The sequence below is a fragment of the Coregonus clupeaformis genome, chromosome 34, assembly GCF_020615455.1.
Source record: "Coregonus clupeaformis isolate EN_2021a chromosome 34, ASM2061545v1, whole genome shotgun sequence".
Taxonomy (NCBI): Eukaryota; Metazoa; Chordata; class Actinopteri; order Salmoniformes; family Salmonidae; genus Coregonus; species Coregonus clupeaformis.
Window position 1 is genome coordinate 8,006,477 of NC_059225.1, and position 27,407 is coordinate 8,033,883.

At 54.4% G+C, this 27,407-nt stretch overlaps 1 protein-coding gene across 3 annotated transcripts in view; it reads right to left on the minus strand.

Annotated features, from left to right (window-relative positions):
- Positions 1-74: 74 nt before the first annotated feature.
- The window catches only part of LOC121549721 (collagen alpha-1(XV) chain), a 109,820-nt gene continuing 82,487 nt past the window's right edge, over positions 75-27,407 (minus strand). For 2 of the 3 annotated variants that reach the window (XM_041861565.2, XM_041861564.2), the window contains 5 exons: positions 6,565-6,612; positions 6,337-6,366; positions 3,641-3,841; positions 3,443-3,558; positions 75-1,252 (listed from right to left, as the gene is read on the minus strand). In XM_041861565.2, the coding sequence (XP_041717499.2) occupies positions 1,051-1,252; positions 3,443-3,558; positions 3,641-3,841; positions 6,337-6,366; positions 6,565-6,612 (597 nt within the window). In that variant the 3' untranslated portion in view covers positions 75-1,050. The remainder of the gene's footprint in view (positions 1,253-3,442; positions 3,559-3,640; positions 3,842-6,336; positions 6,367-6,564; positions 6,613-27,407) is intronic. The other variant, XM_041861566.2, reaches the window with a different exon arrangement.

The following is a 27,407-nucleotide window of genomic DNA, read 5'->3' on the forward strand; positions in this document are numbered from 1 at the left end:
AAAAACATGAATAAAGTGTACTTGTTTGACATTTTACTGCATTGTTAGGAGCTAGTAACATAAGCATTTCGCTGAACCCGCTATAACATTTGCTAAACTGTGTACGCAACCAAGAAACTTTGATTTGATTTTGATCTACAGCACAAGGCTGACTTCCGTATTGGTCTGTCTTGTCCTTTAACCTCGACGTAACTGGACCAGGTTTTCAAAACAGATTATATCCGACTCAGATTATTAAGAAAAGGAAAACATTTTTAATCAATAAGCACCAATGATTGTATAAAATATAATCACTTATGCTGATCAAATCTCTTATGAATTTCATAAGTTATTTTTTTTTGTGGTGAAATTCTATGTGATTGGTGGAATTTATGTTGAATGAAGTCACATCTAACTAGGTACATAACAAATCAAAATTCTAGCGCCATTAAAAGGAATGCTGTACAAAAAAACATATAAAAAAAAAAACTATAAATTACATACTTAACCTTAATCATTTTATTCATTCACGTTATGTGCGGTTACGGCATAAATAAAACATTACATTGAAATTAAATACTGAGAGAAATTGTTGCTCAAACGAGAAATCACTGGATGTATAAATAAATCTAATACAGTGCATCAACATTTCTTTACTGATTGTTCCCTTTTTAGAATATGGGTGTTATGCGTGTGAAATGTGCTATTGGCCCTGGTCTAATGGAACAAACATCTCTTAAAGAATTACCTAATAGGACAACTGATAAACATGGCCAATCACTGGAAGACAAAAGATGACATCTTGACTAGGAGAAACATCTGTAGCGAGAAATAATCTTGAAAGTTGGCTTGAAAAACTCTGCAAAGCCATGATTTGGAACTGGTATCGACAGACGGTATCCGCTCTCTCATCTCAGTCAATCTACCAACCAACGAGAGGATGGGAGAGGAGGAATATGTTGATGACAATGACGACATGTTCATAAAGCAATTTACATACATTTACACCTTTCCAGAGTGATAAGATGAGAGCAGATGGATGGGAGGAGGACGGAGCCTGTTAAAGGTCTATTAAACGCGCTCTATGGTCTCGATGCAAAGGACAATGAACTGGTTGTTACAGCTTTGTGCTTGCTGTCCCAGGAGGAAGCCTGAAGCCAGATTGGACGACTGGCCCATGATGGACATGTTGTCAGACTGCCACGAATTGCAGGACCGGTCTACCAACAAGTTGCCGAACGTATTGGAGCCATGCCAGATGCTCTTCTTAGGCCTGTGGGAGAAATAGATACAAATATAATGGGAGAGTGTGTGGATACAGCATATACAGAGGCACATGTACTCATCTACACACACACACACACACACACACACACACACACACACACACGTTAAAGTCATACAGCATATACAGAGGCACATGTACTCATCTACACACACACACACACACACACGTGAAAGTCATACAGCATATACAGAGGCACATGTACACATCTACACACACACACAAACCCACACGTTAAAGTCATACAGCATTACATAACAGACGTTCACGCAAACACCAACAAGTACTTTAAATCCCCTCCCATGAAAAAATCTATTAAAACATTAATGGGACGAACTAATGTAGCCCCAAACTGAGCAGAGATACCCACAGATGGAGCGTTTTATTCATATCTGTTCTCTTCTACCTTTCCTGGCTGGAAAAGTACCAGGAAGTTCACGTTGTATTTATTATTATTATTATTATTTATTTTTCACATGCACAAGTACAATGCTTTAGAGCAGGGTTCTTCAATCCTGGTCCTGGAGGGCCGAAACACCTCTGTTTTTCATCCTCTCCTTCTAATCAGGGGCTAATTCAGACCTGGGAAAACCAGGTGAGTGCAATTAACTACCAGGTAGAAATAAAAAACAGAAGTGTTTCGGCCCTCCAGGACCAGGATTGAAGAACCCTGCTTTAGAGTGTTGGGCCAGTAACCGAAAGGTCGTTGGTTCGAATATCCGAGCCGACAATGTGAGCAAGGCACTTAAAAGCATTTGCTCCAGGGGCGCCGTTCTACTATGGATGACCCTGTAAAACAACACATTTCACTGCACCTATCCGGTGTGTGACAATGAAAAATACATTTGTGCAAGCGCTACCCAACAGTGCAGTAATCAATATCAAAATAGTATAACTAATTTTTTCAAATATTCTTTAAAAAACTGGACCAAAATTACAATGTGTATGGATAGATCTGAATTTTTAAAACCGAATTTGAAAACTTAATCTGAATGCATCTGAGAAATTGAATATATCAAACTTTGGTAAACTTGAAATTATAGTTTGTAAACTTGATATACAGACAATGAATGCAATGCCTACCATATTGAAACTGAATATATAAATATTGAATTTGAATATTCAATTAAATTGAAATGGAATTTTAAAACTGAATGCAATATTCATTCAATTCAGTTTCAAATAATGAAATTCAAGTTCAATTGATGAATTCAACGATTCAATTTGGGCATTACACATTCAAAGATATTGAATTAAAATGCAGTATCTTAGTACAAAATGTTTAAATATTGAATTCAAATACAGTTTCTGTTGGCACTGAAATCTCTCCATACAGATGCGACCTCAACATAACAGATGACATCAACAGCACTATCCCTATTTTCTGCCCCTGCTATATCCATTCATACGCATTCTCAAATAGACCTCGCCACAAAGTAGGAAAACGTCTGTTTGAAAAACATCTATAAAAAGCCACTTTGGAGCCACAATTGCCAGCCTCTAGTCTCTGGTTCGTCGGGGCTGATAAAATTAACATGGCGGCGGTATATAAATAGAATCAGTAGAACGAGGTTGGACATAGCTGGCTCGCATTGGGCCCGTACTGAAACACACAACGGTACAACCCCCAGTGTCTGGATTGCGGTCGTGCTAATCCTGCACTTAAAACGTAATTTTGTGGAAACAGCCATGTGTGTTCCCTCCCTCCCTCTTCCAAACCCATTTGTCTTTTGGTGAAGCTGCTTGGTTCGGGGGCGGGACTTTTGGAGAAGATGAGCGGTGGATGAGGATGTCTACCTAGTCTTTACTATTCAGACAGAGATATAGGATGAGGACAGCCTAGCCTTCACCACTCAGACCCCCTACACACACACACACACACACACACACAGACACAGACACAGACACAGACACAGACACAGACACAGACACAGACACAGACACAGACACAGACACAGACACAGACACAGACACAGACAGACACAGACACATACCCATACCCATACACACACACACACACACACACACACACAGACACAGACACACACACACACACACACACACACACACACACAGACACAGACACAGACACATACACATACACATACACATACACATACACATACACATACACACACACACACACACACACACACACACACACACACACACACAGACCAGAAGGGGTCTGCCATTACGTCCCGTCCATCGAAGGAGTAGATTGGGATGTTTGGTGGGAATTTGCCTCCACCCCCAGTGAAGATAGACTTGTAGTTACTGAACAAAATGTCCCCCTGTGGATACAGAAAAGTTGACTGACACTTTATTTGTTAACACTGATCTTAGATGACCCATGGCTAACAGAGGTTGGCTTACCCTGAGGTTGGTTACGGGGTAGCTCTGTGTGAACCTCTGGGGGACCAGGTCTTTATTAATTGTCTGGATGTTTGAGGATACGAAGCCCCGGTAGTAGTCGGGCAGGCCCATGGCCATGGCCTGTTCATAGCACCGCCTGTCTGCCATGTCGTCACCACCAAAGTTCCCTGTGTAGGGTTGGTTCAGGGCCACCAGGTTGAGCTGAGGAAGAGACCGAGGGTTAGGGATCCTCCATTACATTTGACATTTTTAGTCATTTAGCAGACGCTCTTATCCAGAGCGACTTACAGTTTAGTGAGTGCATACATTTTTCATACTGGTCCCCCGTGGGAAACGAACCCGCAACCCTGGCGTTGCAAGCGCCACGCTCTACCAACTGAGCTACAGGGGACATACATTAGAGTGTATTCTATACCGCCAGCTCATTCAGAGTGGTCCTTCCAATCGGATAATACTCCAGGTGGTCAAAGGTATCCAACAGAACGTCATAGCTGACATGTGGCGGCAGGTAGCCTAGCGGTTAAAGCCAATTTATGCTTGATCTGAAAATGTGGATGGTGTGACGCAATTGCGGCGCCTCCGGAGGCATGCAGAGGCCAAATTGAGCTCAGTACTGCATCGACGGGCGCCTCTCAAATGTTGTAACAATGCGGAGGGCTCCACATTGACATGATTGGTTGACGGTAGGTGAGGGCGGGAGGTCCTGCATAAACACAAACTCACTTCCTTGACTACTTCCTTCACAACAGCTCTGCTCCGTGAAGCACAGGAAGTATGAATGCCCTGACTTCTGCAGAGGCCATTTCACCGTAAATGCTGCACGGCCAATGCAGACGTCGGTTTGACCATGCAGCGCCTTTTAAGAGCGTTGGGCCAGTAACAAAAATGTATGCACGCACGACTGTAAGTCGCTTTGGATAAAAGCGTCTGCTAAATGGCATATTATTATTATTATTATTATAACCGAACGGTTGCTGGTTCAAATCCCCGAGCCGACTAGGTGAAAAATCTGTCGATGTGCCCTTGAGCAAGGCACTTCTCCCTAATTGCTCTGAATAGCAACTTCTGCCAAATTACTAAAATGTAAAAAAAAAAAAAAAAAACATTCGCAAACACACACACACACTGTACAGTATTTTGTATTCCTAGGTTGCTGCAGTAAAAAAAAACATTCAGTCATCAACAGTATCATTCTCATCTCCCAGTAGCAGACTGTTAGCTACTGGTACAGAATGGACTGGGAGCTGCTGGTACAGAATGGACTGGGAGCTGCTGGTACAGAATGGACTGTCTGCTACTGGTACAGAACGGACTGTCAGCTGCTGGTACAGAACGGACTGTCAGCTACTGGTACAGAACGGACTGTCAGCTACTGGTACAGAACGGCCTGTCAGCTACTGGTACAGAATGGACTGTCAGCTGCTGGTACAGAACGGACTGTCAGCTACTAGTACAGAATGGACTGTCAGCTACTGGTACAGAACGGACTGTCAGCTACTGGTACAGAATGGACTGTCAGCTACTGGTACAGAACGGACTGTCAGCTGCTGGTACAGAACAGACTGTCAGCTACTGGTACAGAATGGACTGTCGGCTGCTGGTACAGAACGGACTGTCAGCTGCTGGTACAGAACGGACTGTCGGCTGCTGGTACAGAACGGACTGTCGGCTACTGGTACAGAACGGACTGTCAGCTGCTGGTACGGAACGGACTGTCAGCTGCTGGTACAGAACGGACTGTCAGCTACTGGTACGGAACGGACTGTCAGCTACTGGTACAGAACGGACTGTCAGCTACTGGTACAGAACGGACTGTCAGCTGCTGGTACAGAACGGACTGTCAGCTGCTGTTACAGAACGGACTGTCAGCTACTGGTACAGAACGGACTGTCAGCTACTGGTACAGAACGGACTGTCAGCTGCTGGTACAGAACGGACTGTCAGCTACTGGTACAGAATGGACTGGCAGCTACTGGTACAGAACGGACTGTCAGCTGCTGGTACAGAACGGACTGTCAGCTGCTGGTACAGAACGGACTGTCAGCTACTGGTACAGAACGGACTGTCAGCTGCTGGTACAGAACGGACTGTCAGCTACTGGTACAGAACGGACTGTCAGCTACTGGTACAGAACGGACTGTCAGCTGCTGGTACAGAACGGACTGTCAGCTACTGGTACAGAACGGACTGTCAGCTACTGGTACAGAACGGACTGTCAGCTGCTGGTACAGAACGGATTGTCAGCTACTGGTACAGAATGGACTGGCAGCTACTGGTACAGAATGGACTGGCAGCTACTGTGAAATGTGAAATCTAAATCTCTAAAACCCAAACCTGGCCTGCCTAGGGCTGTCCTTCAATGACAGCACACAGATAGTAATTTAGTCTAAAAGTGGAATACCCTAAACCACTGCTAAATCCCATTTTGACTCCAGCTCATTTTGTGGCCAGACTTGGTTTGGCTTAAGGTTCAATTTCAAACTTTTTCCACTCTATTTTTCTTCTTTTTGTATCTATAAGTTTTCTAGCTACTAACTAGGAAGCAGACAGTTTAAATAATGTATTTTGAATGACTGTTTCTTGGCTCCCGTGCAAAGTTAGTAAATAAAGAAGCTTTTAAAAAACGTTATTGTTCCACTACGCTTTGCACAGGCGCAAACGCTTAGTCAATCTTGTCTTTTTGTCAACAAACTTACCCCATATCTTCTGGCGGTGCCTGGCTGAGCCTAAGGGGGAAAATGTTTATTACTAACTGAATTATAAACAGCAGCAATCACACGTCATATTCGGCTATAAGCATCCCTTATATGGAGGTCTACAATGCACTTTCACATAAACAATCCATTGATGTCAATGGGAGAAATGCGCAGAAAATTCATGCAGTTGAACATATCCCATCCTCATCTCAACTCTACTGTCCTTACCGTGTCAGGTAGAGGGATATTGACTGGGAGGTAGATCAAGTTACCAAGCTGTGGAAACAGAGACACAGAGAAACACCAAACACATAAGATAGATTCACGGCTCACAGAGACACTATTGACACATGGAGGAGAGGGACCAGAGATGCAGGAGGAAAGGGACCAGAGACACATAGAGGAGAGGGACCAGAGACACATAGAGGAAAGGGACCAGAGACACATAGAGGAGAGGGACCAGAGACACATAGAGGAGAGGGACCAGAGACACAGGAGGAGAGGGACCAGAGACACAGGAGGAGAGGGACCAGAGACACAGGAGGAGAGGGACCAGAGACACTGGAGTAGAGGGACCAGAGACACAGGAGGAGAGGGACCAGAGACACAGGAGGAGAGGGACCAGAGACACAGGAGGAGAGGGACCAGAGACACAGGAGGAAAGGGACCAGAGACACATGGAGGAAAGGGACCAGAGACACATAGAGGAGAGGGACCAGAGACACAGGAGGAAAGGGACCAGAGACACAGGAGGAGAGGGACCAGAGACACTGGAGTAGAGGGACCAGAGACACAGGAGGAGAGGGACCAGAGACACAGGAGGAGAGGGACCAGAGACACAGGAGGAGAGGGACCAGAGACACAGGAGGAAAGGGACCAGAGACACATGGAGGAAAGGGACCAGAGACACAGAGGAGAGGGACCAGAGACGCAGGAGGAAAGGGACCAGAGACACAGGAGGAGAGGGACCAGAGACACATGGAGGAGAGGGACCAGAGACACAGGAGGAGAGGGACCAGAGACACAGGAGGAGAGGGACCAGAGACACATAGAGGAGAGGGACCAGAGACACATAGAGGAGAGGGACCAGAGACACAGGAGGAGAGGGACCAGAGACACATAGAGGAGAGGGACCAGAGACACATAGAGGAGAGGGACTAGAGATACAGGAGGAGAGGGACCAGAGACACAAGAGGAAAGGGACCAGAGACACAGGAGGAGAGGGACCAGAGACACATAGAGGAGAGGGACCAGAGACACATGGAGGAGAGGGACCAGAGACACATAGAGGAGAGGGACCAGAGACACATAGAGGAGAGGGACTAGAGATACAGGAGGAGAGGGACCAGAGACACAGGAGGAAAAGGGACCAGAGACACAGGAGGAGAGGGACCAGAGACACATAGAGGAGAGGGACTAGAGATACAGGAGGAGAGGGACCAGAGACACAGGAGGAAAGGGACCAGAGACACAGGAGGAGAGGGACCAGAGACACATAGAGGAGAGGGACCAGAGACACATGGAGGAGAGGGACCAGAGACACATAGAGGAGAGGGACCAGAGACGCAGGAGGAAAGGGACCAGAGACACAGGAGGAGAGGGACCAGAGACACAGGAGGAGAGGGACCAGAGACACATAGAGGAGAAGGACCAGAGACACAGGAGGAGAGGGACCAGAGACACAGGAGGAGAGGGACCAGAGACACAGGAGGAGAGGGACCAGAGACACAGGAGGAGAGGGACCAGAGACACAGGAGGAGAAGGACCAGAGACACAGGAGGAGAGGGACCAGAGACACAGGAGGAGAGGGACCAGAGACACAGGAGGAGAGGGACCAGAGACGCATAGAGGAAAAGGACCAGAGCCGCAGGAGGAGAGGGACCAGAGACACATAGAGGAGAGGGACCAGAGACACAGGAGGAGAGGGACCAGAGACACAGGAGGAGAGGGACCAGAGACACAGGAGGAAAGGGACCAGAGACACAGGAGGAGAGGGACCAGAGACACATAGAGGAGAGGGACCAGAGACACAGGAGGAGAGGGACCAGAGACACAGGAGGAGAAGGACCAGAGACACAGGAGGAGAGGGACCAGAGACACATAGAGGAGAGGGACCAGAGACACAGGAGGAAAGGGACCAGAGACACATAGAGGAGAGGGACCAGAGACACAGGAGGAAAGGGACCAGAGACACATAGAGGAGAGGGACCAGAGACACAGGAGGAGAAGGACCAGAGACACAGGAGGAGAGGGACCAGAGACACAGGAGGAAAGGGACCAGAGACACATAGAGGAGAGGGACCAGAGACACAGGAGGAAAGGGACCAGAGACACAGGAGGAGAGGGACCAGAGACACTGGAGGAAAGGGACCAGAGACACAGGAGGAGAAGGACCAGAGACACAGGAGGAGAGGGACCAGAGACACAGGAGGAGAAGGACCAGAGACACAGGAGGAGAGGGACCAGAGACACATAGAGGAGAGGGACCAGAGACACAGGAGGAAAGGGACCAGAGACACATAGAGGAGAGGGACCAGAGACACAGGAGGAAAGGGACCAGAGACACAGGAGGAGAGGGACCAGAGACACAGGAGGAAAGGGACCAGAGACACATAGAGGAGAGGGACCAGAGACACATAGAGGAGAGGGACCAGAGACACATAGAGGAGAGGGACCAGAGACACAGGAGGAAAGGGACCAGAGACACATAGAGGAGAGGGACCAGAGACACATAGAGGAGAGGGACCAGAGACACATAGAGGAGAGGGACCAGAGACACAGGAGGAAAGGGACCAGAGACACAGGAGGAGAGGGACCAGAGACACAGGAGGAGAGGGACCAGAGACACAGGAGGAAAGGGACCAGAGACACATAGAGGAGAGGGACCAGAGACACAGGAGGAGAGGGACCAGAGACACAGGAGGAAAGGGACCAGAGACACATAGAGGAGAGGGACCAGAGACACATAGAGGAGAGGGACCAGAGACACATAGAGGAGAGGGACCAGAGACACAGGAGGAGAGGGACCAGAGACACAGGAGGAAAGGGACCAGAGACACAGGAGGAGAGGGACCAGAGACACATAGAGGAGAGGGACCAGAGACACAGGAGGAGAGGGACCAGAGACACAGGAGGAGAGGGACCAGAGACACATAGAGGAGAGGGACCAGAGACGCAGGAGGAAAAGGACCAGAGACACAGGAGGAGAGGGACCAGAGACACAGGAGGAAAGGGACCAGAGACACATAGAGGAGAGGGACCAGAGACACATAGAGGAGAGGGACCAGAGACACATAGAGGAGAGGGACCAGAGACACAGGAGGAAAGGGACCAGAGACACAGGAGGAGAGGGACCAGAGACACATAGAGGAGAGGGACCAGAGACGCAGGAGGAAAGGGACCAGAGACACAGGAGGAGAGGGACCAGAGACACAGGAGGAGAAGGACCAGAGACACAGGAGGAGAGGGACCAGAGACACATGGAGGAAAGGGACCAGAGACACATAGAGGAGAGGGACCAGAGACGCAGGAGGAAAGGGACCAGAGACACAGGAGGAGAGGGACCAGAGACACATGGAGGAGAGGGACCAGAGACACAGGAGGAGAGGGACCAGAGACACAGGAGGAGAGGGACCAGAGACACATAGAGGAGAGGGACCAGAGACACATAGAGGAGAGGGACCAGAGACACAGGAGGAGAGGGACCAGAGACACATAGAGGAGAGGGACCAGAGACACATAGAGGAGAGGGACTAGAGATACAGGAGGAGAGGGACCAGAGACACAGGAGGAAAGGGTCCAGAGACACAGGAGGAAAGGGACCAGAGACACATAGAGGAGAGGGACCAGAGACACATGGAGGAGAGGGACCAGAGACACATAGAGGAGAGGGACCAGAGACACATAGAGGAGAGGGACTAGAGATACAGGAGGAGAGGGACCAGAGACACAGGAGGAAAGGGACCAGAGACACAGGAGGAGAGGGACCAGAGACACATAGAGGAGAGGGACTAGAGATACAGGAGGAGAGGGACCAGAGACACAGGAGGAAAGGGACCAGAGACACAGGAGGAGAGGGACCAGAGACACATAGAGGAGAGGGACCAGAGACACATGGAGGAGAGGGACCAGAGACACATAGAGGAGAGGGACCAGAGACGCAGGAGGAAAGGGACCAGAGACACAGGAGGAGAGGGACCAGAGACACAGGAGGAGAGGGACCAGAGACACATAGAGGAGAAGGACCAGAGACACAGGAGGAGAGGGACCAGAGACACAGGAGGAGAGGGACCAGAGACACAGGAGGAGAGGGACCAGAGACACAGGAGGAGAGGGACCAGAGACACAGGAGGAGAAGGACCAGAGACACAGGAGGAGAGGGACCAGAGACACAGGAGGAGAGGGACCAGAGACACAGGAGGAGAGGGACCAGAGACGCACAGAGGAAAAGGACCAGAGCCGCAGGAGGAGAGGGACCAGAGACACATAGAGGAGAGGGACCAGAGACACAGGAGGAGAAGGGACCAGGGACACAGGAGGAGAGGGACCAGAGACACAGGAGGAAAGGGACCAGAGACACATAGAGGAGAGGGACCAGAGACACAAGAGGAGAGGGACCAGAGACACAGGAGGAGAGGGACCAGAGACACAGGAGGAGAGGGACCAGAGACACAGGAGGAAAGGGACCAGAGACACAGGAGGAGAGGGACCAGAGACACAGGAGGAGAGGGACCAGAGACACAGGAGGAGAAGGACCAGAGACACAGGAGGAGAGGGACCAGAGACACATAGAGGAGAGGGACCAGAGACACAGGAGGAAAGGACCAGAGACACATAGAGGAGAGGGACCAGAGACACAGGAGGAAAGGGACCAGAGACACATAGGAGGAGAGGGACCAGAGACACAGGAGGAAAGGGACCAGAGACACATAGAGGAGAGGGACCAGAGACACGAAGAGGGACAGACAGGAGAGGGACCAGAGACACATAGAGGAGAGGGACCAGAGACACAGGAGGAAAGGGACCAGAGACACATAGAGGAGAGGGACCAGAGACACATAGAGGAGAGGGACCAGAGACACATAGAGGAGAGGGACCAGAGACACAGGAGGAGAGGGACCAGAGACACAGGAGGAAAGGGACCAGAGACAAGGAGGAGAGGGACCAGAGACACAGGAGGAGAGGGACCAGAGACACATAGAGGAGAGGGACCAGAGACACATAGAGGAGAGGGACCAGAGACACAGGAGGAGAGGGACCAGAGACACAGGAGGAAAGGGACCAGAGACACATAGAGGAGAGGGACCAGAGACACATAGAGGAGAGGGACCAGAGACACATAGAGGAGAGGGACCAGAGACACAGGAGGAGAGGGACCAGAGACACAGGAGGAAAGGGACCAGAGACACAGGAGGAGAGGGACCAGAGACACATAGAGGAGAGGGACCAGAGACACAGGAGGAGAGGGACCAGAGACACAGGAGGAGAGGGACCAGAGACACATAGAGGAGAGGGACCAGAGACGCAGGAGGAAAGGGACCAGAGACACAGGAGGAGAGGGACCAGAGACACAGGAGGAAAGGGACCAGAGACACAGGAGGAGAGGGACCAGAGACACAGGAGGAAAGGGACCAGAGACACATAGAGGAGAGGGACCAGAGACACATAGAGGAGAGGGACCAGAGACACAGGAGGAGAGGGACCAGAGACACAGGAGGAAAGGGACCAGAGACACAGGAGGAGAGGGACCAGAGACACATAGAGGAGAGGGACCAGAGACGCAGGAGGAAAGGGACCAGAGACACAGGAGGAGAGGGACCAGAGACACAGGAGGAGAAGGACCAGAGACACAGGAGGAGAGGGACCAGAGACACAGGAGGAGAGGGACCAGAGACACATAGAGGAGAAGGACCAGAGACACAGGAGGAGAGGGACCAGAGACACAGGAGGAAAGGGACCAGAGACACAGGAGGAGAGGGACCAGAGACACTGGAGGAAAGGGACCAGAGACACAGGAGGAGAAGGACCAGAGACACAGGAGGAGAAGGACCAGAGACACAGGAGGAGAAGGACCAGAGACACAGGAGGAGAAGGACCAGAGACACAGGAGGAGAGGGACCAGAGACACAGGAGGAAAGGGACCAGAGACACAGGAGGAGAGGGACCAGAGACACAGGAGGAGAGGGACCAGAGACACATAGAGGAGAGGGACCAGAGACACAGGAGGAGAGGGACCAGAGACACAGGAGGAGAGGGACCAGAGACACATAGAGGAGAGGGACCAGAGACGCAGGAGGAAAGGGACCAGAGACACAGGAGGAGAGGGACCAGAGACACAGGAGGAGAAGGACCAGAGACACAGGAGGAGAGGGACCAGAGACACAGGAGGAGAGGGACCAGAGACACATAGAGGAGAAGGACCAGAGACACAGGAGGAGAGGGACCAGAGACACAGGAGGAAAGGGACCAGAGACACAGGAGGAGAGGGACCAGAGACACTGGAGGAAAGGGACCAGAGACACAGGAGGAGAAGGACCAGAGACACAGGAGGAGAAGGACCAGAGACACAGGAGGAGAAGGACCAGAGACACAGGAGGAGAAGGACCAGAGACACAGGAGGAGAGGGACCAGAGACACAGGAGGAAAGGGACCAGAGACACAGGAGGAGAGGGACCAGAGACACAGGAGGAGAGGGACCAGAGACACATAGAGGAGAGGGACCAGAGACACAGGAGGAAAGGGACCAGAGACACATAGAGGAGAGGGACCAGAGACACAGGAGGAAAGGGACCAGAGACACAGGAGGAGAGGGACCAGAGACACAGGAGGAAAGGGACCAGAGACACATGGAGGAAAGGGACCAGAGACACATAGAGGAGAGGGACCAGAGACACATAGAGGAGAGGGACCAGAGACACATAGAGGAGAGGGACCAGAGACACAGGAGGAGAGGGACCAGAGACACAGGAGGAGAGGGACCAGAGACACAGGAGGAGAGGGACCAGAGACACAGGAGGAGAGGGACCAGAGACACATAGAGGAGAGGGACCAGAGACACAGGAGGAGAGGGACCAGAGACACAGGAGGAGAGGGACCAGAGACACATAGAGGAGAGGGACCAGAGACACAGGAGGAGAGGGACCAGAGACACAGGAGGAGAGGGACCAGAGACACATAGGAGGAGAGGGACCAGAGACACAGGAGGAAAGGGACCAGAGACACAGGAGGAGAGGGACCAGAGACACAGGAGGAGAAGGACCAGAGACACAGGAGGAGAGGGACCAGAGACACAGGAGGAGAGGGACCAGAGACACAGGAGGAGAGGGACCAGAGACACATGGAGGAGAGGGACCAGAGACACATAGAGGAGAGGGACCAGAGACACATAGAGGAGAGGGACCAGAGACACATAGAGGAGAGGGACCAGAGACACAGGAGGAGAGGGACCAGAGACACAGGAGGAGAGGGACCAGAGACACAGGAGGAGAGGGACCAGAGACACAGGAGGAGAGGGACCAGAGACACATAGAGGAGAGGGACCAGAGACACAGGAGGAGAGGGACCAGAGACACAGGAGGAGAGGGACCAGAGACACATAGAGGAGAGGGACCAGAGACACAGGAGGAGAGGGACCAGAGACACAGGAGGAGAGGGACCAGAGACACATAGAGGAGAGGGACCAGAGACACAGGAGGAAAGGGACCAGAGACACAGGAGGAGAGGGACCAGAGACACAGGAGGAGAAGGACCAGAGACACAGGAGGAGAGGGACCAGAGACACAGGAGGAGAGGGACCAGAGACACAGGAGGAAAGGGACCAGAGACACATAGAGGAGAGGGACCAGAGACACAGGAGGAAAGGGACCAGAGACACAGGAGGAGAGGGACCAGAGACACTGGAGGAAAGGGACCAGAGACACAGGAGGAGAAGGACCAGAGACACAGGAGGAGAAGGACCAGAGACACAGGAGGAGAGGGACCAGAGACACAGGAGGAAAGGGACCAGAGACACAGGAGGAGAGGGACCAGAGACACAGGAGGAGAGGGACCAGAGACACATAGAGGAGAGGGACCAGAGACACAGGAGGAAAGGGACCAGAGACACATAGAGGAGAGGGACCAGAGACACAGGAGGAAAGGGACCAGAGACACAGGAGGAGAGGGACCAGAGACACAGGAGGAAAGGGACCAGAGACACATGGAGGAAAGGGACCAGAGACACATAGAGGAGAGGGACCAGAGACACATAGAGGAGAGGGACCAGAGACACATAGAGGAGAGGGACCAGAGACACATAGAGGAGAGGGACCAGAGACACAGGAGGAGAGGGACCAGAGACACAGGAGGAAAGGGACCAGAGACACATAGAGGAGAGGGACCAGAGACACATAGAGGAGAGGGACCAGAGACACAGGAGGAGAGGGACCAGAGACACAGGAGGAGAGGGACCAGAGACACATAGAGGAGAGGGACCAGAGACACAGGAGGAAAGGGACCAGAGACACAGGAGGAGAGGGACCAGAGACACAGGAGGAGAGGGACCAGAGACACAGGAGGAGAGGGACCAGAGACACAGGAGGAGAGGGACCAGAGACACATAGGAGGAGAGGGACCAGAGACACATAGAGGAGAGGGACCAGAGACACATAGAGGAGAGGGACCAGAGACACATAGAGGAGAGGGACCAGAGACACATAGAGGAGAGGGACCAGAGACACATAGAGGAGAGGGACCAGAGACACAGGAGGAGAGGGACCAGAGACACATAGAGGAGAGGGACCAGAGACACATAGAGGAGAGGGACCAGAGACACATAGAGGAGAGGGACCAGAGACACATAGAGGAGAGGGACCAGAGACACATAGAGGAGAGGGACCAGAGACACAGGAGGAAAGGGACCAGAGACACATAGAGGAGAGGGACCAGAGACACAGGAGGAAAGGGACCAGAGACACATGGAGGAGAGGGACCAGAGACACAGGAGGAGAGGGACCAGAGACACATAGAGGAGAGGGACCAGAGACACAGGAGGAGAGGGACCAGAGACACATAGAGGAGAGGGACCAGAGACACATAGAGGAGAGGGACCAGAGACACATAGAGGAGAGGGACCAGAGACACATAGAGGAGAAGGGACCAGAGACACATAGAGGAGAGGGACCAGAGACACAGAGAGGAGAGGGACCAGAGACACATAGGAGGAGAGGGACCAGAGACACAGGAGGAGAGGGACCAGAGACACATAGAGGAGAGGGACCAGAGACACAGAGGAGAGGGACCAGAGACACATAGAGGAGAGGGACCAGAGACACATAGAGGAGAGGGACCAGAGACACATAGGAGGAGAGGGACCAGAGACACATAGAGGAGAGGGACCAGAGACACATAGAGGAGAGGGACCAGAGACACAAGGAGGAGAGGGACCAGAGACACATAGAGGAAAGGGACCAGAGACACAGGAGGAGAGGGACCAGAGACACAGGAGGAGAGGGACCAGAGACACAGGAGGAGAGGGACCAGAGACACAGGAGGAGAGGGACCAGAGACACATAGAGGAGAGGGACCAGAGACACTAGAGGAGAGGGACCAGAGACACATAGAGGAGAGGACCAGAGACACTAGGAGGAGAGGGACCAGAGACACAGGAGGAGAGGGACCAGAGACACATAGAGGAGAGGGACCAGAGACACAGGAGGAGAGGGACCAGAGACACAGGAGGAGAGGGACCAGAGACACAGGAGGAGAAGGGACCAGAGACACATAGGAGGAGAGGGACCAGAGACACAGGAGGAAAGGGACCAGAGACACATGGAGGAGAGGGACCAGAGACACATAGGAGGAGAGGGACCAGAGACACATAGAGGAGAGGGACCAGAGACACAGGAGGAGAGGGACCAGAGACACATAGAGGAGAGGGACCAGAGACACAGGAGGAGAGGGACCAGAGACACATAGAGGAGAGGGACCAGAGACACAGGAGGAAAGGGACCAGAGACACATAGAGGAGAGGGACCAGAGACACAGGAGGAGAGGGACCAGAGACACAGAGGAGGAGAGGGACCAGAGACACAGGAGGAGAGGGACCAGAGACACAGGAGGAGAGGGACCAGAGACACATGGAGGAGAGGGACCAGAGACACATAGAGGAGAGGGACCAGAGACACATAGAGGAGAGGGACCAGAGACACAGGAGGAAAGGGACCAGAGACACATAGAGGAGAGGGACCAGAGACACAGGAGGAGAGGGACCAGAGACACATAGAGGAGAGGGACCAGAGACACAGGAGGAGAGGGACCAGAGACACAGGAGGAGAGGGACCAGAGACACAGGAGGAGAGGGACCAGAGACACAGGAGGAGAGGGACCAGAGACACAGGAGGAGAGGGACCAGAGACACATGGAGGAGAGGGACCAGAGACACAGGAGGAGAGGGACCAGAGACACAGGAGGAGAGGGACCAGAGACACAGGAGGAGAGGGACCAGAGACACAGGAGGAGAGGGACCAGAGACACAGGAGGAGAGGGACCAGAGACACAGGAGGAGAGGGACCAGAGACACAGGAGGAAAGGGACCAGAGACACAGGAGGAAAGGGACCAGAGACACAGGAGGAGAGGGACCAGAGACACAGGAGGAAAGGGACCAGAGACACATAGAGGAGAGGGACCAGAGACACAGGAGGAGAGGGACCAGAGACACAGGAGGAAAGGGACCAGAGACACATGGAGGAGAGGGACCAGAGACACAGGAGGAGAAGGACCAGAGACACAGGAGGAGAGGGACCAGAGACACATAGAGGAGAGGGACCAGAGACACATAGAGGAGAGGGACCAGAGACACATAGAGGAGAGGGACCAGAGACACATGGAGGAGAGGGACCAGAGACACATGGAGGAGAGGGACCAGAGACACAGGAGGAGAGGGACCAGAGACACATAGAGGAGAGGGACCAGAGACACATGAGGAGAGGACCAGAGACACATAGAGGAGAGGGACCAGAGACACAGGAGGAAAGGGACCAGAGACACATAGAGGAGAGGGACCAGAGACACAGGAGGAGAAAGGGACCAGAGACACATAGAGGAGAGGGACCAGAGACACAGGAGGAGAGGGACCAGAGACACATAGAGGAGAGGGACCAGAGACACAGGAGGAGAGGGACCAGAGACACATAGAGGAGAGGGACCAGAGACACATAGAGGAGAGGGACCAGAGACACATAGAGGAGAGGGACCAGAGACACAGGAGGAAAGGGACCAGAGACACATAGAGGAGAGGGACCAGAGACACAGGAGGAGAGGGACCAGAGACACATGGAGGAGAGGGACCAGAGACACAGGAGGAAAGGGACCAGAGACACAGGAGGAGAGGGACCAGAGACACATAGAGGAGAGGGACCAGAGACACATAGAGGAGAGGGACCAGAGACACATAGAGGAGAGGGACCAGAGACACAGGAGGAGAGGGACCAGAGACACAGGAGGAAAGGGACCAGAGACACAGGAGGAGAGGGACCAGAGACACATAGAGGAGAGGGACCAGAGACACAGGAGGAGAGGGACCAGAGACACAGGAGGAGAGGGACCAGAGACACAGGAGGAGAGGGACCAGAGACACAGGAGGAGAGGGACCAGAGACGCAGGAGGAGAGGGACCAGAGACGCATAGAGGAAAGGGACCAGAGCCGCAGGAGGAGAGGGACCAGAGACACAGGAGGAAAGGGACCAGAGACACAGGAGGATAGGGACCAGAGACACAGGAGGAGAGGGACCAGAGACACATAGAGGAGAGGGACCAGAGACACAGGAGGAGAGGGACCAGAGACACAGGAGGAGAGGGACCAGAGACACAGGAGGAGAGGGACCAGAGACACATAGAGGAGAGGGACCAGAGACACAGGAGGAGAGGGACCAGAGACACAGGAGGAGAGGGACCAGAGACACAGGAGGAGAGGGACCAGAGACACAGGAGGAGAGGGACCAGAGACACAGGAGGAGAGGGACCAGAGACACATGGAGGAGAGGGACCAGAGACACAGGAGGAGAGGGACCAGAGACACATAGAGGAGAGGGACCAGAGACACAGGAGGAAAGGGACCAGAGACACAGGAGGAAAGGGACCAGAGACACATGGAGGAGAGGGACCAGAGACACAGGAGGAGAGGGACCAGAGACACAGGAGGAGAGGGACCAGAGACACAGGAGGAGAGGGACCAGAGACACATGGAGGAGAGGGACCAGAGACACAAGGAGGAGAGGGACCAGAGACACATAGAGGAGAGGGACCAGAGACACAGGAGGAAAGGGACCAGAGACACAGGAGGAGAGGGACCAGAGACGCAGGAGGAAAGGGACCAGAGACACAAGGAGGAGAGGGACCAGAGACACATAGAGGAGAGGGACCAGAGACGCAGGAGGAAAGGGACCAGAGACACAGGAGGAAAGGGACCAGAGACACAGGAGGAGAGGGACCAGAGACACATAGAGGAGAGGGACCAGAGACACAGGAGGAGAGGGACCAGAGACACAGGAGGAGAGGGACCAGAGACACAGGAGGAAAGGGACCAGAGACACAGGAGGAGAGGGACCAGAGACACAGGAGGAGAGGGACCAGAGACACATAGGAGGAAAGGGACCAGAGACACAGGAGGAGAGGGACCAGAGACACAGGAGGAGAGGGACCAGAGACACAGGAGGAGAGGGACCAGAGACACAGGAGGAGAAGGGACCAGAGACACAGGAGGAGAGGGACCAGAGACACAGGAGGAGAGGGACCAGAGACACAGGAGGAGGGACCAGAGACACAGGAGGAGAGGGACCAGAGACACAGGAGGAGAAGGACCAGAGACACAGGAGGAGAGGGACCAGAGACACAGGAGGAGAGGGACCAGAGACACAGGAGGAGAGGGACCAGAGACACAGGAGGAAAGGGACCAGAGACACAGGAGGAGAAGGACCAGAGACACAGGAGGAGAGGGACCAGAGACACAGGAGGAAAGGGACCAGAGACACATAGAGGAGAGGGACCAGAGACACAGGAGGAAAGGGACCAGAGACACAGGAGGAGAGGGACCAGAGACACTAGAGGAAAGGGACCAGAGACACAGGGAGGAGAGGGACCAGAGACACATGGAGGAGAGGGACCAGAGACACAGGAGGAGAGGGACCAGAGACACATAGAGGAGAGGGACCAGAGACACAGGAGGAGAGGGACCAGAGACACAGGAGGAAAGGGACCAGAGACACAGGAGGAGAGGGACCAGAGACACAGGAGGAGAGGGACCAGAGACACAGGAGGAGAGGGACCAGAGACACAGGAGGAGAGGGACCAGAGACACATGGAGGAGAGGGACCAGAGACACATGGAGGAGAGGGACCAGAGACACAGGAGGAAAGGGACCAGAGACACATGGAGGAGAGGGACCAGAGACACAGGAGGAGAGGGACCAGAGACACAGGAGGAGAGGGACCAGAGACACAGGAGGAAAGGGACCAGAGACACAGGAGGAGAGGGACCAGAGACACAAGAGGAGAGGGACCAGAGACACATGGAGGAGAGGGACCAGAGACACAGAGGAAAGGGACCAGAGACACATAGAGGAGAGGGACCAGAGACACATAGAGGAGAGGGACCAGAGACACATAGAGGAGAGGGACCAGAGACACATAGAGGAGAGGGACCAGAGACACAGGAGGAGAGGGACCAGAGACACAGGAGGAGAGGGACCAGAGACACAGGAGGAGAGGGACCAGAGACACATAGAGGAGAGGGACCAGAGACACAGGAGAGGGACCAGAGACACATAGAGGAGAGGGACCAGAGACACAGGAGAGAGGGACCAGAGACACATAGAGGAGAGGGACCAGAGACACAGGAGGAGAGGGACCAGAGACACAGGAGGAAAGGGACCAGAGACACAGGAGGAGAGGGACCAGAGACACAGAGGAGAGGGACCAGAGACACAGGAGGAGAGGGACCAGAGACACACAGAGGAGAGGGACCAGAGACACATAGGAGGAGAGGGACCAGAGACACAGGAGGAGAGGGACCAGAGACACAGGAGGAGAGGGACCAGAGACACAGGAGGAGAGGGACCAGAGACACAGGAGGAGAGGGACCAGAGACACAGGAGGAGAGGGACCAGAGACACAGGAGGAGAGGGACCAGAGACACAGGAGGAGAGGGACCAGAGACACAGGAGGAGAGGGACCAGAGACGCATAGAGGAAAGGGACCAGAGCCGCAGGAGGAGAGGGACCAGAGACACAAGAGAGAGGGACCAGAGACACAGGAGGAGAGGGACCAGAGACACAGGAGGAGAGGGACCAGAGACACAGGAGGAGAGGGACCAGAGACACAGGAGGAGAGGGACCAGAGACACAGGAGGAGAGGGACCAGAGACACAGGAGGAGAGGGACCAGAGACACAGGAGGAGAGGGACCAGAGACACAGGAGGAGAGGGACCAGAGACACAGGAGGAGAGGGACCAGAGACACATAGAGGAAAGGGACCAGAGACCCGAGACAGGAGGAGAGGGACCAGAGACACAGGAGGAGAGGGACCAGAGACACAGGAGGAGAGGGACCAGAGACACAGGAGGAGAGGGACCAGAGACACATAGAGGAGAGGGACCAGAGACACAGGAGGAGAGGGACCAGAGACACAGGAGGAGAGGGACCAGAGACACAGGAGGAGAGGGACCAGAGACACAGAGAGGAGAGGGACCAGAGACACAGGAGGAGAGGGACCAGAGACACAGGAGGAGAGGGACCAGAGACACAGGAGGAGAGGACCAGAGACACAGGAGGAGGGGGACCAGAGACACAGGAGGAGAGGGACCAGAGACACATGGAGGAGAGGGACCAGAGACACAGGAGGAGAGGGACCAGAGACACATAGAGGAGAGGGACCAGAGACACAGGAGGAAAGGGACCAGAGACACAGGAGGAAAGGGACCAGAGACACAGGAGGAAAGGGACCAGAGACACAGGAGGAGAGGGACCAGAGACACAGGAGGAGAGGGACCAGAGACACAGGAGGAGAGGGACCAGAGACACATAGAGGAGAGGGACCAGAGACGCAGGAGGAAAGGGACCAGAGACACATAGAGGAGAGGGACCAGAGACGCAGGAGGAAAGGGACCAGAGACACATAGAGGAGAGGGACCAGTGACGCAGGAGGAAAGGGACCAGAGACGCAGGAGGAGAGGGACCAGAGACACATAGAGGAGAGGGACCAGAGACACAGGAGGAAAGGGACCAGAGACACAGGAGGAGAGGGACCAGAGACACAGGAGGAGAGGGACCAGAGACACATAGAGGAGAGGGACCAGAGACACAGGAGGAGAGGGACCAGAGACACAGGAGGAGAGGGACCAGAGACACAGGAGGAAAGGGACCAGAGACACAGGAGGAGAGGGACCAGAGACACAGGAGGAGAGGGACCAGAGACACAGGAGGAAAGGGACCAGAGACACAGGAGGAGAGGGACCAGAGACACAGGAGGAGAGGGACCAGAGACACAGGAGGAGAGGGACCAGAGACACAGGAGGAGAAGGACCAGAGACACAGGAGGAGAGGGACCAGAGACACAGGAGGAGAGGGACCAGAGACACAGGAGGAGAGGGACCAGAGACACAGGAGGAGAGGGACCAGAGACACAGGAGGAGAAGGACCAGAGACACAGGAGGAGAGGGACCAGAGAAACAGGAGGAGAGGGACCAGAGACACATAGAGGAGAGGGACCAGAGACGCAGGAGGAAAGGGACCAGAGACACAGGAGGAGAGGGACCAGAGACACAGGAGGAGAGGGACCAGAGACACAGGAGGAAAGGGACCAGAGACACAGAGGAGAGGGACCAGAGACACAGGAGGAAAGGGACCAGAGACACAGGAGGAGAGGGACCAGAGACACTGGAGGAAAGGGACCAGAGACACAGGAGGAGAAGGACCAGAGACACAGGAGGAGAAGGGACCAGAGACACAGGAGGAGAAGGACCAGAGACACATGGAGGAGAAGGACCAGAGACACAGGAGGAGAGGGACCAGAGACACAGGAGGAAAGGGACCAGAGACACAGGAGGAGAGGGACCAGAGACACAGGAGGAGAGGGACCAGAGACACAGGAGGAGAGGGACCAGAGACACAGGAGGAAAGGGACCAGAGACACATAGAGGAGAGGGACCAGAGACACAGGAGGAAAGGGACCAGAGACACAGGAGGAGAGGGACCAGAGACACAGGAGGAAAGGGACCAGAGACACAGGAGGAGAGGGACCAGAGACACAGGAGGAGAGGGACCAGAGACACAGAGAGGAGAAGGGACCTAGGAGAGGGACCAGAGACACAGGAGGAGAGGGACCAGAGACACATAGGAGGAGAGGGACCAGAGACACAGGAGGAGAGGGACCAGAGACACAGGAGGAGAGGGACCAGAGACACAGGAGGAGAGGGACCAGAGACACAGGAGGAGAGGGACCAGAGACACAGGAGGAGAGGGACCAGAGACACAGGAGGAGAGGGACCAGAGACACAGGAGGAGAGGGACCAGAGACACATAGAGGAGAGGGACCAGAGACACATAGAGGAGAGGGACCAGAGACACAGGAGGAGAGGGACCAGAGACACATAGAGAGAGGGACCAGAGACACAGGAGGAGAGGGACCAGAGACACAGGAGGAAAGGGACCAGAGACACAGGAGGAGAAGGACCAGAGACACAGGAGGAGAGGGACCAGAGACACAGGAGGAGAGGGACCAGAGACACAGGAGGAGAGGGACCAGAGACACATGGAGGAGAGGGACCAGAGACACATAGGAGGAGAGGACCAGAGACACATAGAGGAGAGGGACCAGAGACACAGGAGGAGAGGGACCAGAGACACATAGAGGAAAGGGACCAGAGACACATAGGAGGAGAGGGACAGAGGAGGAGAAGGACCAGAGACACATAGAGGAGAGGGACCAGAGACACAGGAGGAAAGGGACCAGAGACACAGGAGGAGAGGACCAGAGACACATAGAGGAGAGGGACCAGAGACACAAGAGGAGAGGACCAGAGACACAGGAGGAGAGGGACCAGAGACACAGGGGGAGAGGGACCAGAGACACATAGAGGAGAGGGACCAGAGACACAGGAGGAGAGGGACCAGAGACACAGGAGGAGAGGGACCAGAGACACATGGAGGAGAGGGACCAGAGACACAGGAGGAGAGGGACCAGAGACACATGGAGGAGAGGGACCAGAGACACAGGAGGAAGGGACCAGAGACACAGGAGGAAGGGACCAGAGACACAGGAGGAAAGGGACCAGAGACACAGGAGGAGAGGGACCAGAGACACAGGAGGAGAGGGACCAGAGACACAGGAGGAGAGGGACCAGAGACACAGGAGGAGAGGGACCAGAGACACAGGAGGAGAGGGACCAGAGACACAGGAGGAGAGGGACCAGAGACACAGGAGAGAGAGGGACCAGAGACACAGGAGGAGAGGGACCAGAGACACAGGAGGAGAGGGACCAGAGACACAGGAGGAGAAGGACCAGAGACACAGGAGGAGAGGGACCAGAGACACAGGAGGAGAGGGACCAGAGACACATAGAGGAGAGGGACCAGAGACGCAGGAGGAAAGGGACCAGAGACACAGGAGGAGAAGGACCAGAGACACAGGAGGAGAGGGACCAGAGACACAGGAGGAAAGGGACCAGAGACACATAGAGGAGAGGGACCAGAGACACAGGAGGAAAGGGACCAGAGACACAGGAGGAGAGGGACCAGAGACACTGGAGGAAAGGGACCAGAGACACAGGAGGAGAAGGACCAGAGACACAGGAGGAGAAGGACCAGAGACACAGGAGGAGAAGGACCAGAGACACAGGAGGAGAAGGACCAGAGACACAGGAGGAGAGGGACCAGAGACACAGGAGGAAAGGGACCAGAGACACAGGAGGAGAGGGACCAGAGACACAGGAGGAGAGGGACCAGAGACACATAGAGGAGAGGGACCAGAGACACAGGAGGAAAGGGACCAGAGACACATAGAGGAGAGGGACCAGAGACACAGGAGGAAAGGGACCAGAGACACAGGAGGAGAGGGACCAGAGACACATAGAGGAGAGGGACCAGAGACACATAGAGGAGAGGGACCAGAGACGCAGGAGGAAAGGGACCAGAGACACATAGAGGAGAGGGACCAGAGACGCAGGAGGAAAGGGACCAGAGACACATAGAGGAGAGGGACCAGTGACGCAGGAGGAAAGGGACCAGAGACGCAGGAGGAGAGGGACCAGAGACACATAGAGGAGAGGGACCAGAGACGCAGGAGGAAAGGGACCAGAGACACAGGAGGAAAGGGACCAGAGACACAGGAGGAGAGGGACCAGAGACACATAGAGGAGAGGGACCAGAGACACAGGAGGAGAGGGACCAGAGACACAGGAGGAGAAGGACCAGAGACACAGGAGGAGAGGGACCAGAGACACAGGAGGAGAGGGACCAGAGACACAGGAGGAAAGGGACCAGAGACACAGGAGGAAAGGGACCAGAGACGCAGGAGGAGAGGGACCAGAGACACAAGAGGAAAGGGACCAGAGACACAGGAGGAGAGGGACCAGAGACACAGGAGGAAAGGGACCAGAGACACAGGAGGAGAGGGACCAGAGACACAGGAGGAAAGGGACCAGAGACACAGGAGGAGAGGGACCAGAGACACAGGAGGAGAGGGACCAGAGACACAGGAGGAGAGGGACCAGAGACACAGGAGGAGAGGGACCAGAGACACAGGAGGAGAGGGACCAGAGACACAGGAGGAGAAGGACCAGAGACACAGGAGGAGAGGGACCAGAGACACAGGAGGAGAGGGACCAGAGACACATAGAGGAGAGGGACCAGAGACGCAGGAGGAAAGGGACCAGAGACACAGGAGGAGAAGGACCAGAGACACAGGAGGAGAGGGACCAGAGACACAGGAGGAAAGGGACCAGAGACACATAGAGGAGAGGGACCAGAGACACAGGAGGAAAGGGACCAGAGACACAGGAGGAGAGGGACCAGAGACACTGGAGGAAAGGGACCAGAGACACAGGAGGAGAAGGACCAGAGACACAGGAGGAGAAGGACCAGAGACACAGGAGGAGAAGGACCAGAGACACAGGGGAGGAGAAGGACCAGAGACACAGGAGGAGAGGACCAGAGACACAGGAGGAAAGGGACCAGAGACACAGGAGGAGAGGGACCAGAGACACAGGAGGAGAGGGACCAGAGACACATAGAGGAGAGGGACCAGAGACACAGGAGGAAAGGGACCAGAGACACATAGAGGAGAGGGACCAGAGACACAGGAGGAAAGGGACCAGAGACACAGGAGCAGAGGGACCAGAGACACAGGAGGAAAGGGACCAGAGACACAGGAGGAAAGGGACCAGAGACACATAGAGGAGAGGGACCAGAGACACAGGAGGAGAGGGACCAGAGACACAGGAGGAAAGGGACCAGAGACACATGGAGGAGAGGGACCAGAGACACAGGAGGAGAAGGACCAGAGACACATAGAGGAGAGGGACCAGAGACACATAGAGGAGAGGGACCAGAGACACAGGAGGAGAGGGACCAGAGACACAGGAGGAGCGGGACGAGAGACACATAGAGGAGAGGGACCAGAGACACAGGAGGAGAGGGACCAGAGACACATAGAGGAGAGGGACCAGAGACACATGGAGGAGAGGGACCAGAGACACAGGAGGAGAGGGACCAGAGACACAGGAGGAAAGGGACCGGAAGGGACCAGAGACACAGGAGGAGAGGGACCAGAGACACAGGAGGAGAGGGACCAGAGACACAGGAGGAAAGGGACCAGAGACACAGGAGGAGAGGGACCAGAGACACAGGAGGAGAGGGACCAGAGACACATAGAGGAGAGGGACCAGAGACACATAGAGGAGAGGGACCAGAGACACAGGAGGAGAGGGACCAGAGACACATAGAGGAGAGGGACCAGAGACACAGGAGGAGAGGGACCAGAGACACAGGAGGAAAGGGACCAGAGACACATGGAGGAGAGGGACCAGAGACACAGGAGGAGAAGGACCAGAGACACATAGAGGAGAGGGACCAGAGACACATAGAGGAGAGGGACCAGAGACACAGGAGGAGAGGGACCAGAGACACATAGAGGAGAGGGACCAGAGACACAGGAGGAGAGGGACCAGAGACACATAGAGGAGAGGGACCAGAGACACAGGAGGAGAGGGACCAGAGACACAGGAGGAAAGGGACCAGAGACACATGGAGGAGAGGGACCAGAGACACAGGAGGAGAAGGACCAGAGACACATAGAGGAGAGGGACCAGAGACACAGGAGGAAAGGGACCAGAGACACAGGAGGAGAAGGACCAGAGACACATAGAGGAGAGGGACCAGAGACACATAGAGGAGAGGGACCAGAGACACAGGAGGAGAGGGACCAGAGACACAGGAGGAGCGGGAAGAGAGACACATAGAGGAGAGGGACCAGAGACACAGGAGGAGAGGGACCAGAGACACATAGAGGAGAGGGACCAGAGACACATGGAGGAGAGGGACCAGAGACACAGGAGGAGAGGGACCAGAGACACAGGAGGAAAGGGACCAGAGACACAGGAGGAAAGGGACCAGAGACACTGGAGGAGAGGGACCAGAGACACAGGAGGAAAGGGACCAGAGACACAGGAGGAGAGGGACCAGAGACACAGGAGGAAAGGGACCAGAGACACATAGAGGAGAGGGACCAGAGACACAGGAGGAAAGGGACCAGAGACACAGGAGGAGAGGGACCAGAGACACATAGAGGAGAGGGACCAGAGACACAGGAGGAAAGGGACCAGAGACACAGGAGGAAAGGGACCAGAGACACAGGAGGAAAGGGACCAGAGACATATGGAGGAGAGGGACCAGAGACACATAGAGGAGAGGGACCAGAGACACATAGAGGAGAGGGACCAGAGACACAGGAGGAGAGGGACCAGAGACACAGGAGGAGAGGGACCAGAGACACAGGAGGAGAGGGACCAGAGACACAGGAGGAGAGGGACCAGAGACACATGG